Source organism: Ascaphus truei, chromosome 3 (genome assembly GCF_040206685.1).
Source record: "Ascaphus truei isolate aAscTru1 chromosome 3, aAscTru1.hap1, whole genome shotgun sequence".
Taxonomy (NCBI): Eukaryota; Metazoa; Chordata; class Amphibia; order Anura; family Ascaphidae; genus Ascaphus; species Ascaphus truei.
Window position 1 is genome coordinate 238237802 of NC_134485.1, and position 17089 is coordinate 238254890.

Here is a 17089-nt window from a genome sequence, read left to right on the forward strand (position 1 = left end):
AGCACTCTGACGCATTTCCCGCCGACCTGGCGCTTATCAAAGAGTGCTTTCTACAGGTACACTGGATCCTTATGTAGTGAGTCACCCAGACCGGAAGTGCGTATATCCCTGTCCGGTCAGATAACTGACCGTCAATGTTGGAATGGCAAACGAACCACAGAGATAACGCCCCTCCGGAACCCGGGGACCCAAACTGCAAAAGTAATCTCAATGTAAATAACAATTTAATAAAAGACAAACAAATCTACATTGTTAAAAAATCAAAAAACGGAGAATGTTAACACATGTAAATGAAATTATGCAACATGAACAAAATAATGTCCCTTGAAAGAAACTAAGGATTAGTCAGCAATGGGTTAACATGTACAGTATATAGCCCTGGACAAACATATACAAACAATACTCAATTGGAATAGATATTGCAATAACTAAGCATATAATACCCCTGAAAATACTGCCATAGGTAGCAAACAGGGTACCTAAGCCCCCTGACTCACCAAGGCCAGGACAGTAGTCTCGTATTTCCTCCTCTGTTGGTTGCCCTGCCTATAATAAAGAGGTGGGCCTTTCCTGCTCTTTCACCATACTGGTCATTATTCTGAGAGATCCATTGTTTTGCCCTCCGAGAGGTCCCTAGTTTTTCATTTAATGTTTCAAGTTTGAAAGTTTAGGGCATACAGCAAATATCTACAATAACAAATTTACATTGATAATAATTGTCACGGATAAAGAATTAACAAGCGTACTAAACTGTGTGTAATAATATGTATTAAACTGTTTAGTACGTGGCACCCACTTATAATCACGTATGTTTAGAGCAGGCACCATCATGTCTGCATTAGCCACGTTCAAAAAAGGGGTGGGCAATGCGTTATTTAACTAGCTGGTGCGTGCTAGCAAGTGCAATAATGTGTGCTATATCTGCACAGCGCTTGAAATTGAGACATTTACTTCAATGTACTATCTTTCTGAATCTGTTGCTGTACAGGAATTAAAAATCAAAGTTTTTTACAAAAGGGATTTACTCGTGTTATATGGAATCTATTGCTTCTGTATGGATACTAAACTGTACAAACAATCATTACTATTTATAATCTAGTTTACAAAAATAGAGCTTGTTCATTCAACTTTTTCTCACACTTGACTTACTATGCACTTAACAGCTACTAACTAGGGATGAAATTACTATATGCATGAGGATGTAATTTAAATGGCAGTTTATGAATGTTTTATATGTGGAATGCAACCTGCCTATGAAAAAGAGTTGGATAACCCAATTGTGTTTTGTGGTTAATACATCTTATATAATAGCTAGGTAACATACATTGACATACTCATTAACTATTGTGACACAACTAATTAATGTTAACATTCATGCACAAGATTAAACAATGTGAATGATATGGTAAGACAAAACTTAAGAGTGTCGTTTTTTTCCTCTCTTGTTGCTAAGAAAAACAGTTTTTATTGTTTGGGATGCAAATTGGCCTAAAACATAACGGTTGAGTTTTTATTTTGCAGCATAACAACTTGTGCCATGTCCATGAGTAAATATGTAGAAGAGAATGTTTCCCAGAAATCCTATACTACAATCAAATATTTTATGAAGATGCTTAGCAGCGTTAGTGAGACTCTCATCTTTATCTTCATGGGCGTATCCACAGTTGGGAGGAACCATGAGTGGAACTGGGCCTTTGTCTGCTTCACATTGCTATTTTGCTTGGTTTGGCGTGCAATGGGTAAGTTGGACTGACATGAAAAAGCCATACTGTACCAAAGTAATATACAGTATTAGCAGGTGGAAAAGGCATTAGAGCTGATTGTGAAATAATAACTTTAACCAAGTCTTATACTATATCATTCTGCAGTCTCTGGTTTGGAAAATATAATGATTTATCTATTTCTACTTAAATGTGCTTGTAATCTTTCCACTTTTACATGTCATTGATGATAAAATGAATGGCATGGTAGACTTGCCTGATTTCATTCTGAAGGGAAAACATTTTTAGGTTTGTTAACAATGATATATTTTAGCAGTTTATTTTAATTTGTTAGACCAACATACACATTATTTGCTTGTAAAGGGAGTTGGTTGTGTATAATCTTTCAGAAGCTTCCTGCATTCCAATGTGTTTATCTTCAAAGCCGCTATTTCTTACAGTTCATCATTCAATGCACTGCCAAAACATGCCAGTTCTTTCAGTACAGCAAAATATACTATTTCCTTACCAAATTATTTTCAAGTACTGTATGTAATCCATGGCTATTTCAATGGTGACCTACAGATGTGGTCGCCTGTGCTCTCTGGCTAGCCTAGGAAAATCTAGGAAAATCTGTGGCTATCTCACAGAAACGCTGCAACATTTCTGTGAGATTTCTGCAGCCAGACTAATGGCCCATCGAATTAAGACAGCGGGGGTCTCATGCATTTGAATGGGACTGCAGAGACCCCCACTGTGTTAATCCGATGGGCCATCAGTCTGGCTGCAGAAATCTCACAGAAATGTTGCAGCATTTCTGTGAGATAGCCACAGATTTTCCTAAGGCTCGCCGGAGAGTGACCACATCTGTAGGTCAGGTGTATCTATGTAGCACTCTTTGGATGAACCCCGTAACAGGTTTCTCTTTATTCCTTCTCTGCCTTACAGCTCACAATTTAATTTAAGTTACAATATGTGCGTGACGATAGCTTACACTGGCGACACACTTTATTCGAGCTCGGCTAGTCCCACGAATTCGGGTATACCCGGGTGTATTGAGGTTTGTGACTGTTTTCTGCCCGAGTGTATTGAGTTATTTTCCAGGCAGGGATTGAAGCATTTTATTCCCGCTGGCTGCAATACTGCACAGTATATATATATATACTGCATCACAAATCATGAATTTATGCCATCTGGTAGACACGCGAAGCATTGCAGCCTATTAAATCCTAATCATTATCATTTAACAGATCAGCCGCCCGTCAGCCAGGCATGAACCCAGGCTGGGAAGGCAAACGCAACAGGGCTTGTCAGAGGTGAGGAGCGGCGCATTCCAGGTATCTGCCAGGTACATACTGGGTATTTGCTCGAATAAAGTGTGTCGGTGCAGTATGACAGGTTGTAATTTACACCAAATACTGGATTTGAACTGAACGAGGCTTAGATATAATAAAGTATATTTATTCCTTTGGATAGGTGAACACACGAAATAATACAGTAACATACAAGAAGTACACTTACTTTGGGGATGGGGGATGAGAAGTATGTTGCATAGCAATTCTCTCGCAATCAGGTAACAATTCAGATGATATCAGAAGACAAAGGATAAAGGGTGGACAACAGTTTATAAACCTTTTGTAACCCTATCCTTAACATTAAGTACAGGTGATTGGTCTTCAATTACCTCTAGCCACTCATTAACGTGGGAACACATTTTGATACATGCCCCCCTGCTAGCTGGTACATGCACATTAGAACTCTGGGGTCTCATTTCTGTAGCCCCTCATCTGCATCAGGAATGCCAGCTAGTCTACCACACGGAATTCCTGGCAGGATATTCTTTGTTGTGAGGTGTGAAATGGGACACTTAAAGACTGCTCTGGTTTGAGCCGTCTCCGCCCTCAGATAAACAGTAAGGGTGACAAAATCCTTTGAACAATACTTAAGTCCTAGACATTGGGTCGCCTCTCTGGCCATATGCTACCCTGGTATGCAAAGGAACTTCCTCTGGGTGTTATCCCTGCTTTGGGACACTGTATGAAAGATAAAACACGAACATATTAAAATATCCGGTTCCGTTGGGCCCAGCAAGTCCAAACTTCCCAGTTCTCAATGCCGGAACTGGACACCCTATGATCCAATTTGCGACTTGCTACGACCTTCGGAACCGGAGTTACACAAATACACCTTAAACCGTTTCCTATCTTAATACAAAAAACTCACCTGTAAATTAAATCACGTTTTTTCACTAAATCCCCATTGAAAACAACGGGCTCCGCCGCCATAGACTTTCAATGGCAAACCGCCGCCATTGGCGGCTATGGGAATCCGCCGCCATAGACTTTCAACGGGGCGACGCCGCCATTGAAGTCAATGGGGGTTTTCCGCCATAGCCGGTCAACGGAGATTGGCCGCCATTGGAGTCTATGGGAAAAGTCCCGAACTTTCAAGGGGGTCCATACTCCATCGGGTTGGTCAAGAGGGTCAAGGATGGTTCTGCAGCGATGCCGGAGCAGTGACTACAGGTACCCCAAACCCTGATCCTCTGGACCCTCTGGAACCGGAGCTATGGATTCCTAAATTCCAACTTTTCACACTTAGTCGATTTCTTGAGCTGTTTCTGCCGCCGCCATTGGAACCTATGGCGCGACCCGCTCTTCTCGGTTCGACCCTTATCGGGGGTCCAGGATTCGGGGACCCGATTGTGGTCGAGTGGGGGGAGGTCTAGGAACTAGGGGCAAAAAGAATTTTATGTCTAGGTGCTCTAGAACTGTTTATTCCCACGCCACTTGTCGTTGAACTTGACTGCTAAGTGATCAAAGCTCTCTTATTGAAAATGTATCCGCTTTGCGGTTTTGCGGTTTGGACGGCAGCCAACTCGTTCCTGGAAAGCTCCTTCGAGGATTCTCCATTGAAATCAATGGGCCCATTGACTTACAATGGGAAACCGCCGCTCCTCCTCTCGGACGCCATCTGCTGGTCTTCACAGGAAACAGGACCCAAACAGCAAGATTCGCCATTGAAACACATGGAGCCCCAATGGCGGCCTATGGGACCCTGCAAAATGGGGCCTGAAAAGGCGGGAAAATTACACAAAGGGCTATAATCACTAAAGAACTATTAACCCTTGTGCTCCCGGATGGAGCCTAGTGTGTGTGTGATGCAGACACTGATTAAACCAGATGTTACAATGAAACATGGGAACAGGGGAATACACAAGGGTTAAATCACATTTCTGGACCTCAGCCCAGTTAACCCCTTGTCTCCCTGGTGAGGTCAGAGGATGGCCAAATGGGGTGCAACCCCTTTAATCCCGGGCCACCCCCTTTCTCCCTCTACAATGTGCCCAGTATCTGAGTCCTATAAAAATCAAGTTGACAGTAGGTGAACATTGTGAAAAACATTTGACTAGCCCTGTAATATAAACTATCTGTTTATTCTCTGTTACATCTCAGTTATTGAAACCTTCTTCTCCCATCATTACTCTCTCATATTTGCTACTGCCAAGCCATCCTAAATACTGTAGTTGTTGTTAGACTTATTTCCGTTACCAAGTTCTTGCTCTGCAAGTCAGTCTCTTTTTATCTTTGAAAATTAAACACAGATTATCATTCTTGTTTTGTAATAATGATGGCACATTATTTTCCCACCTTGTCTTTAAAGTGGCTTCTTTCATGAACGTCTACATTTTCTACCAAATCTTCACAAGCTTCTTTAAGTAGAGAGGTACTTCATTGCCCATTGTTTTACACACACAAGTACTGTACAGTATGCTGTTATGTGCATCTTTATCGTTCACATTTGTTTTGTAAATCAAAGAGAGCTCTGTTTATATTTAATAGTATCATAATGTAAATATATACAAATAAATACAGTATAAAGTACTGTATATGTGTTATAGTAATTAATATTGGATTGGGTCATAGGCTACTCAACAGAATATTCTTGTATACAGATGTAGCAAGACTGACTGTCTTCGGTACCATGACAAGACACGAGATTTCACCTGTGAGAATAGTTTGTTCACCGCAGTCTGACCGTGGGAAGCCAATGGAATCACGTCCCACGGTTTTGTGGGGTTTAATAATCGAATTTCAATTCAGTATGTGTCCGGCAAATGGCACAGAGAATATCTTTGTTCAAGCCCGCAATAACTGTGTACCTTTTAAACATGACACATCATTTTTTTCATAGAGACAACTAGGGGCACCAGACAGGAGAAAAGATGAAGACAGCTTTGTATTAGACACTTCTTTTAAGGTAATTTAACACCTCCCTCGCTTTGTTTAGACTGTACTTGGTTAACTGAGAGCAACAATTTAATGCCCCCCGTCTAGAAATGTATCATCATTTCTAACATGGCTGGCACAGGAAGCCCCACAGACCCCATCTGGGGCCCCACAAAGCATCTCCACAGTACTGCACCGGCAGTTCCCATGGGAGTATTGGGACATGTTGGATCGCGCCTGGATGGCAGTTTTCCCTACCAAGAGTAAGTGTGAATACGCTATTAATAGCATGTCATGTTTATTTACAAATGATATATACAATATGCTGTAGTGTTTAAACTCTCTATTAGTTTATGTTTTGTAGAGGGACACTAGTCGAGCTAACACGCTCCACCTGTGGCTGAGTAATGAGCAGGAGGAGCACAGATGGCCTCCTTGGCACCAGTTGGACAAGGACAATGACCTCCCATGGAAAGGCTGGAGTAGGGGGAAGGCAACTATGAGGGGCTGGTTGTTCACTGATCCCGTGGGTATCGTTATCTGTGCTGTTTGCAGTACTGTCTGTGTATCAAGTGTAAAGAGTTGACTGTGTTACTGCTTCATACAATAGTATGTACAAAAAAAAGATGAAGAGTGTGTATTAAAACGGCAGCTACAATTTTGGATCTTACTCCTTCAATGTGATGAGGAGATGGAGGAGGCCCCATCCATCTCCCATGTTCTGACCCTGAATCCTCCTCCAGCTCCGACACAAGGAAGAAGATCCCACTCAGTCCAGCATATGTTTGACCCCTAGACAACAAGAGGGCCCTGTAGTTTAGGGAAGCGGAGTTAAGGGATTTAAAATATATTTTTTGTTTAATTAATTAGTGAATTATAAATATTAAAAAAATTCTGTGAAAAACATAATGTTGAAGTTTTTATGAATGACAAGTGGTAAAAACAATTGATGTACTTTGCAGTAAAAAACGATATACTGTAACATGTATAACTTGTGTGCGTTGTTTTGGGTGGTGGGGGGAGGGTGTTGTGAGTATTGCTGTGGTGCTGGGGGGAATGTCCTGTTATGGGGTTTGTGTAGTGGGTGTTGTGGTGGGGGGTGTTAATGGGGATGGGTGGTCGTGTTGCAGGGGATGCTCTGGGGTTATGTGTTGTTGTGGGGGAGTGTATTGTGGGTACTGTTGTGAGTGATAGGGAAAGTGTGTGGTGGGGGGAGAGTGTTGTGTGGTGGAGTGGGTTTTGGGTGTTTTTTTGTGGGCGGGTTGGGGGGGATATTATTTTTCTATGATCAAAATATTTTAGTTTTATAATATGCATATTTCTCGTAATAATTTTTTGGGGAGATATAATAGTTTGAAGTGTTTATTTGAATTTTCACGATAAAGGAATGAGGGTTTATTACTTACCCGTGTATTAGTACTGTGTAGTAGTCACAGAAAACATCTTAATAAGACTCTCTAAGTGGGCCCCCCTTTCAGCCAACATTGCCTCCCCCTGTCCCCTTCCCCCTCACTGTTTTGTGCTTCAGAGCAAACTAAAAAACAATGCGGTTTTATGATAAATCAAACAATAGGCCCCACAAACTCTAGCCCTGGTGAGGGAGAGAGGGAGAGGGAGGGAGAGGGGGAGAGATGCGTAGGTTAAGATTTTTTTTATATATTTTATTTCATAAAGAAAACACTTATTTAAAAAAAAATATTGCATTTATCAAAAGTACAACAATATAACAACATACATTAAAGATGACCAGGGTAAGCTACTTCCTTAAGAAGATGGGGCCCTCAGATGATATTGAAATCTATCTTCTCACTTTTCAAAGCATGGCACAGAGAGAGGATTGTAGAAAAGGAGGGGTCCAATGCACACTAACATCCAGGTAGGAATATATGGAAAAAAAGGGGGGGGGGGGGAAGGTCGAAACACAAATAGTGTAATACTGTATGAGGAACCAAAAATTCAAATAAAGGTGGTATTGCACTCACATTTTATGAGATCAAACAGGCATTTTGGTTATCAGATTAACCAATCTTGTGGTGTGAGCTCTCAGACGGCAGGATACTCCCGGTGGTGTGTTGGCTCTCAGCTGGCAGGATACTCCCGATGGTGTGTGGGCTCTCAGATGGCAGGATACTCCCGATGGTGTGTGGGATCTCAGATGGCAGGATACTCCCGATGGTGTGTGGGCTCTCAGATGGCAGGATACTCCCGATGGTGTGTGGGCTCTCAGATGCAGGATACTTCCGATATGGGAAGCAGAAAGAAACACAGATAGTGTAATACTGTATATTGCTAATGCAAGTCTTATAAAATATAGTATATACACTCACATTCTATTGAGTGGTAGTTCGCTTTACAGGTGTTAAAGTAACCAACTGGAGTCTTGGTTACTGCAGGATACTCCCAGCAGGAAAAAGTGTAGAAACGTTATGGTGAATAAAATAAATAAATAAATAAAAAATGAACACTTACAAAGCTACATGCACAGATGACCAGAATGGTAGTCCAAAACAACTGTGCCCCCACTCTCAGTATACTCCAGTGATGGCCATACACTATGGCATACCAAACAGAGGAGGTGCAAAGCTTCAGAAGGCTCTCATAGTCTCTCTTGTCCAGCAAGCATGTACAGTATATATAGTAAGGCTCAATAGTATGTCCCAAAGCGTTTCATCCCGTAAGACTTCTTCAAGGAGCTTTCTACATGTCCTGCAGTCCTTTCCCGGGAAAGTCTTGGTTCTGAAGAGACGTGTGCAATGGAGGGGGCAGGGGCTGCTGATGTGGGTGGTACCTGAGCCGGTCCAGATTGTACAAAGGCCTGGAGTTTATCAATGCGTTTCTCATTCTGGTCCAGTTTCAGTTTTTTAAATAAGCTGGCACGCAGGGAAAGGACTCGACTCACCTCAGCGGGGTCCATGTTTGCTGGTCTGACCGGACCGGACAGGACCGCAGGGCCGAGGTTAGGATTAGAAAACACCAACCTAGAGACACAAGGTCGCGTCCGGTGTGCATGTTCGTAGTAGAGGATAGCCGGGTCAGGATAGGAGAATGTAGGATGGTGGTAGACAAGCCGAGGTCGAGGGTTGGAGAGGTACGGATCGTAGGGGTCACTAGCCGAGTCATGGGTAGGAGAGAGTACAATGGTCAAGAGTAAGCCCGGGTCAAAGATAGCAGACAGCAACAAGATATTATGTAAACAAATCAAGGCAGGATGAGACTAGGCAGGATGCTTGCGACAAGCAACCATCATAAGGTTTATGCTCAGTCAACTTCCTGGTGGAAGGGCTGAGCCTAAATAAGAGGACTGGTGAATCAGATGCCTGCTTGCTGCTTCAGGCAGGAGAGAACCTGGAATAGGCGACTGGAGCTTGGCGGGGGCGGAGTCTGCACTGGATCATTACAACACCAGCATATATTGGTAATATTAGATTATGCCACCCCCTATCCTGCAGCAATTTCCCTACGTAACACTTCTGCCAAAAACACAACAAAAGAGTTAATGCTCCTGTTTAGCCGGGTGGGAAAATACTACAGTGATTTTAACCGACCGGGGGACCCCATTTATGTCCCAAGTAACAAAAGACTTATGTAAGCTTCTCAAAATCAAACACTTCAGAACCTCCATTTATCATCCTCAGACATATGGTCTATTAGAACAGTTTAATAAAACCCTAAAGAGCATGTTACGCCGTGTGGTTGATAACGATGGGAAAAACTGGGATTTTTTATTACCGTACCTGTTATGTGCAATTAAGGAAGTTCCCCAATCTTTCACATGCTCGTTTCCAAACTTCACTCTTGTATGGATATAGTTAAAGAGACTTGGAACATGAGGCGACACCACACAGAAGTGTAACAGAACATGTGGCCCAGATGCAGGACCACATAAATGCGGTCCTACCCATAGTGAGGGAACACATAGACAAATCCCAACAAGCACAAGGGAATACTTATAATAAGAGTGCTAGAGTAAGGATTTTTCATCCAGGGGCTAGGGTGCTAGTTTTGGAGAGTAAATTCATTGCCAAGTGGCATGGGCCATTTGAGGTCATGGAAAGAGTGTGGGAAGTAAATTACAAAGTGAAACAGTCAGGTACGAGGAAACCTGAACAGATTTACCATATTAACCCTAGAAACCCCAGGTCCATCAGAGAATGGAAAAACTGACCCAGAGGTTAGCATAGGGGAAATCCTGTCCACTCATCAAAAATGAGAGGTCCAGAATCTAGTGAGAAGAAACAAAGAAGTTTTCTACACAAAGCAAGGTATAACTAAGGTTATTGAACATGACATAATCTCTGAACCCAGGGTACAAGTTAACCTTAAACCTTACAGAATCCCAGAAGCCAAAAGTTTAGAGGTTAAATAAAATGTTAAAACTCGGTGTAATTGAGGAATCCCAAAGTGGGTGGAACAGCCCTATAGTTTTAGTCCCAAAACCCGATTGTACAACCAGGTTTTGCAATGACAACAGCAAATGAAATGCCATTTCAGAATTTGATACTTATCCTATGCCTATGGTTGACGAGCTGGTAGAAAGACTGGGCAGAGCCTGATATCTTATGACTAGATCTAACAAAAGGGTACTGGCAGGGTCCCCTCACAGAAAGGGAAAAAGAAAAGAGGGCCTTCTTAACCCCAGGTGGCTTCTTTCAGTATAGGTGTGACAGTAGGGGTTAACAAGGCTCTTTAATAAATGGTCAAACCCATTTTGGTTAACCCTGATCCGTGTATAAGGGTCCCAGAGAGTTAGCTCTTGGACCCTGAAACATTGTACCATTTCAAATGTATTGTATGAATGAAAATTATTTTTTTTGTGTTTTTCCCTTTCCGGGCATGCAATCAAGCAGGGATTGCTAGGGTGTGAGTTTCAAGGAGGGTTTTGCGGGGGAACTGTTGACAGAATATGCCTAGGAAGTTGGGGTCCAGAGTTGTCGGTTCCCCTATAAATGTACCGGGAACCATGCCTGATTCTTGGATACGTGTTGGCACATTGTCCCGGAAATACCTCCCCTTGAAAATACAAGCACGGCTCACCACTAGGGTACCCTGCTTCAGCACAGCCCAGAAAGGAGAATGAGGCACAGGGATAAAACATGTATTCATGTGGCTGAGGGAACCCCTAGGTTAAGGGAGTACCCCAACTTGTGCCAAGGTGACCCACAACCAATATAGGGTTTGTGGGTGCCCCAACCATATATAAAGTTGAGGGGGGACTCTGGGAGTCCATACTGAATCCAAGGAAAAGTGTGGGGGGAATAAGGCAAATAGAAATAAAAGTACAACATTTTTCCTTTGATGTCACCTGTCTCCCAAGACTCAGAAGTGTAGTAAAATATACTTTAATAATGTAATGTGCTTTTTACATTCGGAACTATGTCCAAACAGGCTGCCCGTTCAAACCCATAGGTGCCGCTAAGTCTGCTGTACATAGGAGTTCAAAGCAGCCAGAGGGTGCCCAGGGGTGTAAATAGCATGTGGTCAGCGGGGAAAGACGGCGTAGGAGTCCGGAGATCAATGGCAGTCCTCCGGCATGCCACTTGTTCTGCCAGACCTGGTGGAGCCTGCCCAGTGGATGGCATTGAGATAGCCAGGGAGAGAGCTGGCAGATTTGCGCATGTCTCTTGGCTATTTCGTATTTCCCGCCGACCTGGCTTTTCTAGCCAGCTTGGCTCTGATTGGTTGCTTGGGAAAGTTCCCACGCGTTGATTGGCTGCTCAGTTTTGTGAATGAAGCTGAGAATACTATAAGAATCGATGAGCCAATCAGATTCGTAATCCCCGGTAGTAACAGAGCAGGCGGGCTTGTCAAAGTTGCTTCTGTATGAATAGCAGAGCAACTGGCTACGATTTGAGTCTGAAAAGTCTGCCCTTTTTGGGACCAAGTTCTCAGAAACTAACGTTGCGGATGCGGCTGGGATTTTATGCCAATTTGAGTTCCAGGAGATTTGGACTAACTTGCGGTCAGGGGGGACCAAGTTCTCAGAAGAGAACGTAGCGGTGGCATATATAATTTTATGCTGATTTGTGTTTCACGAGTTTCCAGGATTAATCCCGGTCAGGGTAAAACTCTACCATAGAGTTAAAATTAGTGAAAGAAAGAATCCCTATATTGTGGCACTTAGAGAAGAAACACCCTAATTAAAACTTAATATTTATTGTATAATTTTAAAATAAAACTGTTTGGAGAACCCATACATGCAGAACAAAAAACTAAATAAAATAAATTAAAAAGCGGAAAGGAATGGTGAGGGTAATAATAGAGCAATACTCTGTACATGCCTTCTAATTAAACTTTATTTAACCCTTCACTTGTGTATGGGTAATCTCTATGTCATAAGTGAATAGATGTAGTTCGGATAATATTATATCTCAAATCCCTTATACCCAATCATATATAACCAGGGTGGGCAACCCTGTCGCCATTCGCCACTTGTGCTCTTAGTGGTTGGATACATTGAGAGTGCCAGAGCTATATACTTGGCTGCTTTACTTCAGCAACCAATTTTGTTTAGCCAGACTTCACTTTATACCAACATTTCTTTATCAGACATAGTTTATTGAGACTATATGTAATATACCCCATCCAATCTACATCTTATATATCAGGGGTGGGCAACCTATTTTTCAATGTAGCCACAGGTGTGGCGAATTAGAAGTGAAAATAGCCACACCATGTAAAAATTGAGGTATTATGTTGCGTATGCGAAAATTTTAAACGCACAGTTTGAACAAGTTTATTAATTCTCAGGGCCGTTCTATAGTGTGTGCGCGTGTGCCTGTGCGAACGCGCGTGCACGTGACACATGCTTTTTATGTGTATGCTGTAAGCGAGTGAGGTACTGTGTGTATGCGTGTGTATATGTATATGTGTGTGTTATAAATACGTTTGAAATAAATAAATACTTTAATAAATTATTTATTAACATTGTACATGCGTACATACACACAAATTTCAGCTGAAGTAGCAGCGCAAAATATTTATTTTCCTCATCTTCCCCCATCCCCGCATGCACTATAGAACGGCCCTCAGACCGCAAACCCCCTCATCCTCTCACCCCCCTTCATCCTCCTCTCATGCCACCACCACTACCCTCATCATCATCATCATCATCTCCTCACCCCCATTATCATCATCTCATTTAACCCCCCTCATCATCTCCCCCAACACCCTTGTCCTCCCCCCAGCACCATTGTCCTACCCCCAACACCCTTGTCCTCCCCCCAGCACCCTTGTCGTGCCCCCAGCACCCTTGTCCTGCCCCCAGCACCCTTGTCGTGCCTCCAGCACCCTTGTCGTGCCCCCAGCACCCTTGTCCTGCTCCCAGACCCTGGTCCTGCCCACAGCACCCTTGTCCTGCCCCCAGACCCTTGTCCTGCCCCAGCACCCTTGTCCTCCCCCCAGCACCCATGTCCTCCCCCCAGCACCTTTCAGAAGTCCCCCCCCTCCCCTCCATTCCTACCAGATCGCGGCACAGAGGCGACGGAGGCAGTGGTGGCGGGAGGGAGGGGGGAGGGAAGCGCATCAGCGCGACAGCTGGAGCCGGCTCTGAGGGGTACGCGGCAACTTCTGAAGCCGGTTCGGAGAGGAGGGAGGGCGCGCATTTGGAGCCCTGGAGCGGGCGCGCGTCACATGCTGGAGTGGATGCGCATGCACGCATGTGCTGGAGCGGCCGGGGGTGAGGGAGGGGAGCGCGTCACACTGCTGGAGCGCGTTCCTTTTCTACCAGGGGAGAAGAAAGGAGGGGGGGCGCACAGGAAGTCCTGGCGACCCTGTTCGCCACAGTTTAAGTGCCAATTCGCCACAAGTGGCGAATGGCGACAGGGTTGCCCACCCTGGTTATATATGATTGGGTATAAGGGATTTGAGATATAATATTATCCGAACTACATCTATTCACTTATGACATAGATAGACTACCCATACACAAGTGAAGGGTTAAATAAAGTTTAATTAGAAGGCATATACAGAGTATTGCTCTATTATTACCCACACCATACCTTTCTGTTTTTTTAATTTATTTTATTTAGTTTTTTGTCCTGCATGTATGGGTTCTCCAAACAGTTTTATTTTAAAATTATACAATAAATATTAAGTTTTAATTGGGGTGTTTCTTCTCTAAGTGCCACAATATAGGGATTCTTTCTTTCACTAATTTTGTCAATACCCCACTCCCTGTGAGTGTTGCTTTTTGACCTACATGGGGCCCCTAACACATTCCAAAGAATGATGGATAACATTTTGAAACCACATGCTCGGTATGTGGCTGCCTACCTGGAGATGTAGTAATTCATAATGAAAATTGGCAATCCTACCTTCCAAAAATCCAAGCTGTGCTAGATTCAGTTTGGTCTGCTGGATTAACCGCTATCCCTGCTAAATGCACTGTTGGTCTGGAGGATGCCATGTATCTAGGGTATTCCATTGGCAGGGGTCTACTTAAACCCCAAACAGTCAAAGTAGAGGCAACACAAAATTGGCAAAGGCCAGTTACAAAGAAACAAACCTTTTTTATATGCTTGAAGTAGTTAGTGCATGTTTCTACACTTAGACACTCATTCCATGAATTTTTCTTTATCCCCTTCACTAGTTCATCTTTGTTAGTAGGCTTGATATATTTGCACAGATAATGCATTAATGCAGCGGTGCGCAAAGTGGGGGGCGCGACCCCCAGGGGGGGCGGGAGATTGTGCTGGGGGGGCGCGGGCAGTTGCAGAGGCCCCGCGCTCTTCCCCCAGGCATTTAAATTAAATGCCGGGGGATCGCGTGAGGCACCTGCAACTGTTTACTTACCGGGATTCAGCCGTCTGTGTTGCGTCACCATGGCAACGCGGCGTCATCAGACGCGGCTGAAGGAAGGCAGGGGGGCGCGAGAGCCGGGGCAGAGAGACGGGGGCGCAGCACAAAAAGTTTGCGCTCCCCTGCATTAATGCATGCCAGACCAATTTGATGGGGTTCAAATCAGGGGATCTATAAATATATAGAGACAAATGCACAGTGATTATTGACAAGAACAAAACAAAAACACACAACAGCACAGTTCAACATTACTTTATACAGTTAATAGTATACTAGTGCACAATACAGTTACTCTGGAGGTGTTCTCAGCCAGTTGCTTCCAATGTACTTAATGACTGTTGCAGGTACACTGGGTTTTGGGTAGTTTTCTTGGAAGAACCAGTAACCCAATGTATGGTACATATATTCCTCTTCCTCTAAATATATGATGCTGAAGTCTGAGCAATAAGAAAAATTGGACAGGGTCAAGTTAAGATACAGTTACTGTTCACAATACTGAAACAAAAGTGGGCTTCCTTCAAATATAACTATAGGTCCTAGTCCAAGTCTGACTATTGCCACCCACACATGAACCTTGAGTGGGTGCTTAGGTTGAGGTTTCAAGGATAAACAATTTTGTTTTCTAAATGCTATCGTGCTCTGAATGCATGTCTTTGGTCAACTCTTTTAATCTTGTTAACATCCTTTATCATGGGATACATTATTTTCCATGCTGATCTCATCTACCAGCCGACTCCTCTTACTGGAAAAATATAGAATTATAAAGATGACAAGCGTGGCAAGGCGCGTGGATAGTCTCCATTTGCTTCTGGATAGATAGCTACAAGAGAGACCACGACAGCTGGAGGAAGCCTCCTATGTGCCTCCAAGCAATACCCAGATTGTGGAAAAACCATACATACCATTCTGTTGATTCAGCAACAATAACATTGTGCCTATGACCCCCCATGCTACCAAGAATGACATGCAAGAAAGTGGCATCCCAGAGCAGTTACATGTGTGTGTTTGCAAGAGCACACCTGCGGCAACTGAATCACAGAGGAGTAAACGCACCTGTATCCCAGCCATTGGAGATCCAGTAGATGACATCCCTCTTTCCATAATACCCAGGGATACTTGTTCATGTAGAAACCACGTCCAGCAAGACAAAACATCACTATTGTATAATTAAGGTAACAACTGCTTTTTCGGCATCTCTTTGCATCTTAGCTCTTGCACACATGCACATTAATTCGATGAACCATGCACAGTATATGTTCCATCCAGGTGTAAAGTGCGCATGCGCTGTAATTGAACGGAACTCTTACTGTATGTATTCCATTAATTTGGCATACTGTATACCTGTACCATGAATGTGCACAAATTCAATGCACGCACATGTATTCCATACTGTATACATAGAGAGTGCTTGCACAGTGGTGTTCCAACAAAGCAGCACAGTGTTTACTTTATGAATCTATTTCTTACAGGTGAAACTGTACAAGAGACAGCCAGGGCATGTTGGTGGAATAAGATTGTATTATCTTCCCAAGTCTTTGTTATTTCTTTTATTGCATAAAACAATATATATTTTCCTAAATCTTACACTGAAGTACAGTTACAATATGTGTCTCTCTAATTTACTTTAATAAATGTTATAATTTATAAACACTGACTTTGTCTGTTGTCTGAAGTTACATTGTTACATTACACAGAACAGTACAAAACATGCATTACTGTAGCAATCGCCTCTGTGCATTGAATTTAGGTTAGAGACACACTACCATCGCCTATAGTTATTGCAGACGATTACGGCTGCCGCAAAACACCATTTGGCAGCTGCTGGTCAGCCGCATCATGGGGCTGCGACATGCAAAGAAATACCAGGGAATTGCTCTTGATTTTGTGCAGTTATGGGACAGTAAATCTGGCTACATCTGTATATTGCACGTCATAATCTGAATATCCTCAGCTTTGGCCCTTCGTATGAAGAGTAATAGTGCTTATGGGCTAATGTATGATTTCCATGCCATTTATAAAGTGCAAATTATATTTTAATCAATTGGCCAACATAGTTGTTAGAAGCAGAAGTATATTTATGGTGCTTTAATGTAGACCCATTAAACATAATCTGCAGCTTTAATGGAGAATTTATTTACTGGAAAGCAAATTATGTATACATTAGTACTGCATTAATTTCAGCTCCAGGGATCCCCTGCTTCCTGAGATACTTACCTCCGTAGGGGGTGTCGGTATCTCTGCAGGTAGCTGCTCTGACGGGGCTTGTTGAGGCCAACATAATGGCAGCTTTAAATGTCCTATATGAAAGCAAAAAACCTGGGCACTGCGGGTTTCTGCTAGAAAATTTATTATAAGCCAATAGTT

The 17089-nt window shown here is 43.1% G+C and overlaps 1 protein-coding gene across 2 annotated transcripts in view; it reads left to right on the forward strand.

Annotated features, from left to right (window-relative positions):
• Window positions 1-17089, forward strand: part of LOC142489503 (sodium/hydrogen exchanger 2-like) — a 52119-nt gene that overhangs the window by 16362 nt on the left and 18668 nt on the right. For both annotated transcript variants that reach the window (XM_075590425.1, XM_075590426.1), the window contains exon 4: window positions 1522-1739. In XM_075590425.1, coding sequence (XP_075446540.1) covers window positions 1522-1739 — 218 coding nt within the window. The remainder of the gene's footprint in view (window positions 1-1521; window positions 1740-17089) is intronic.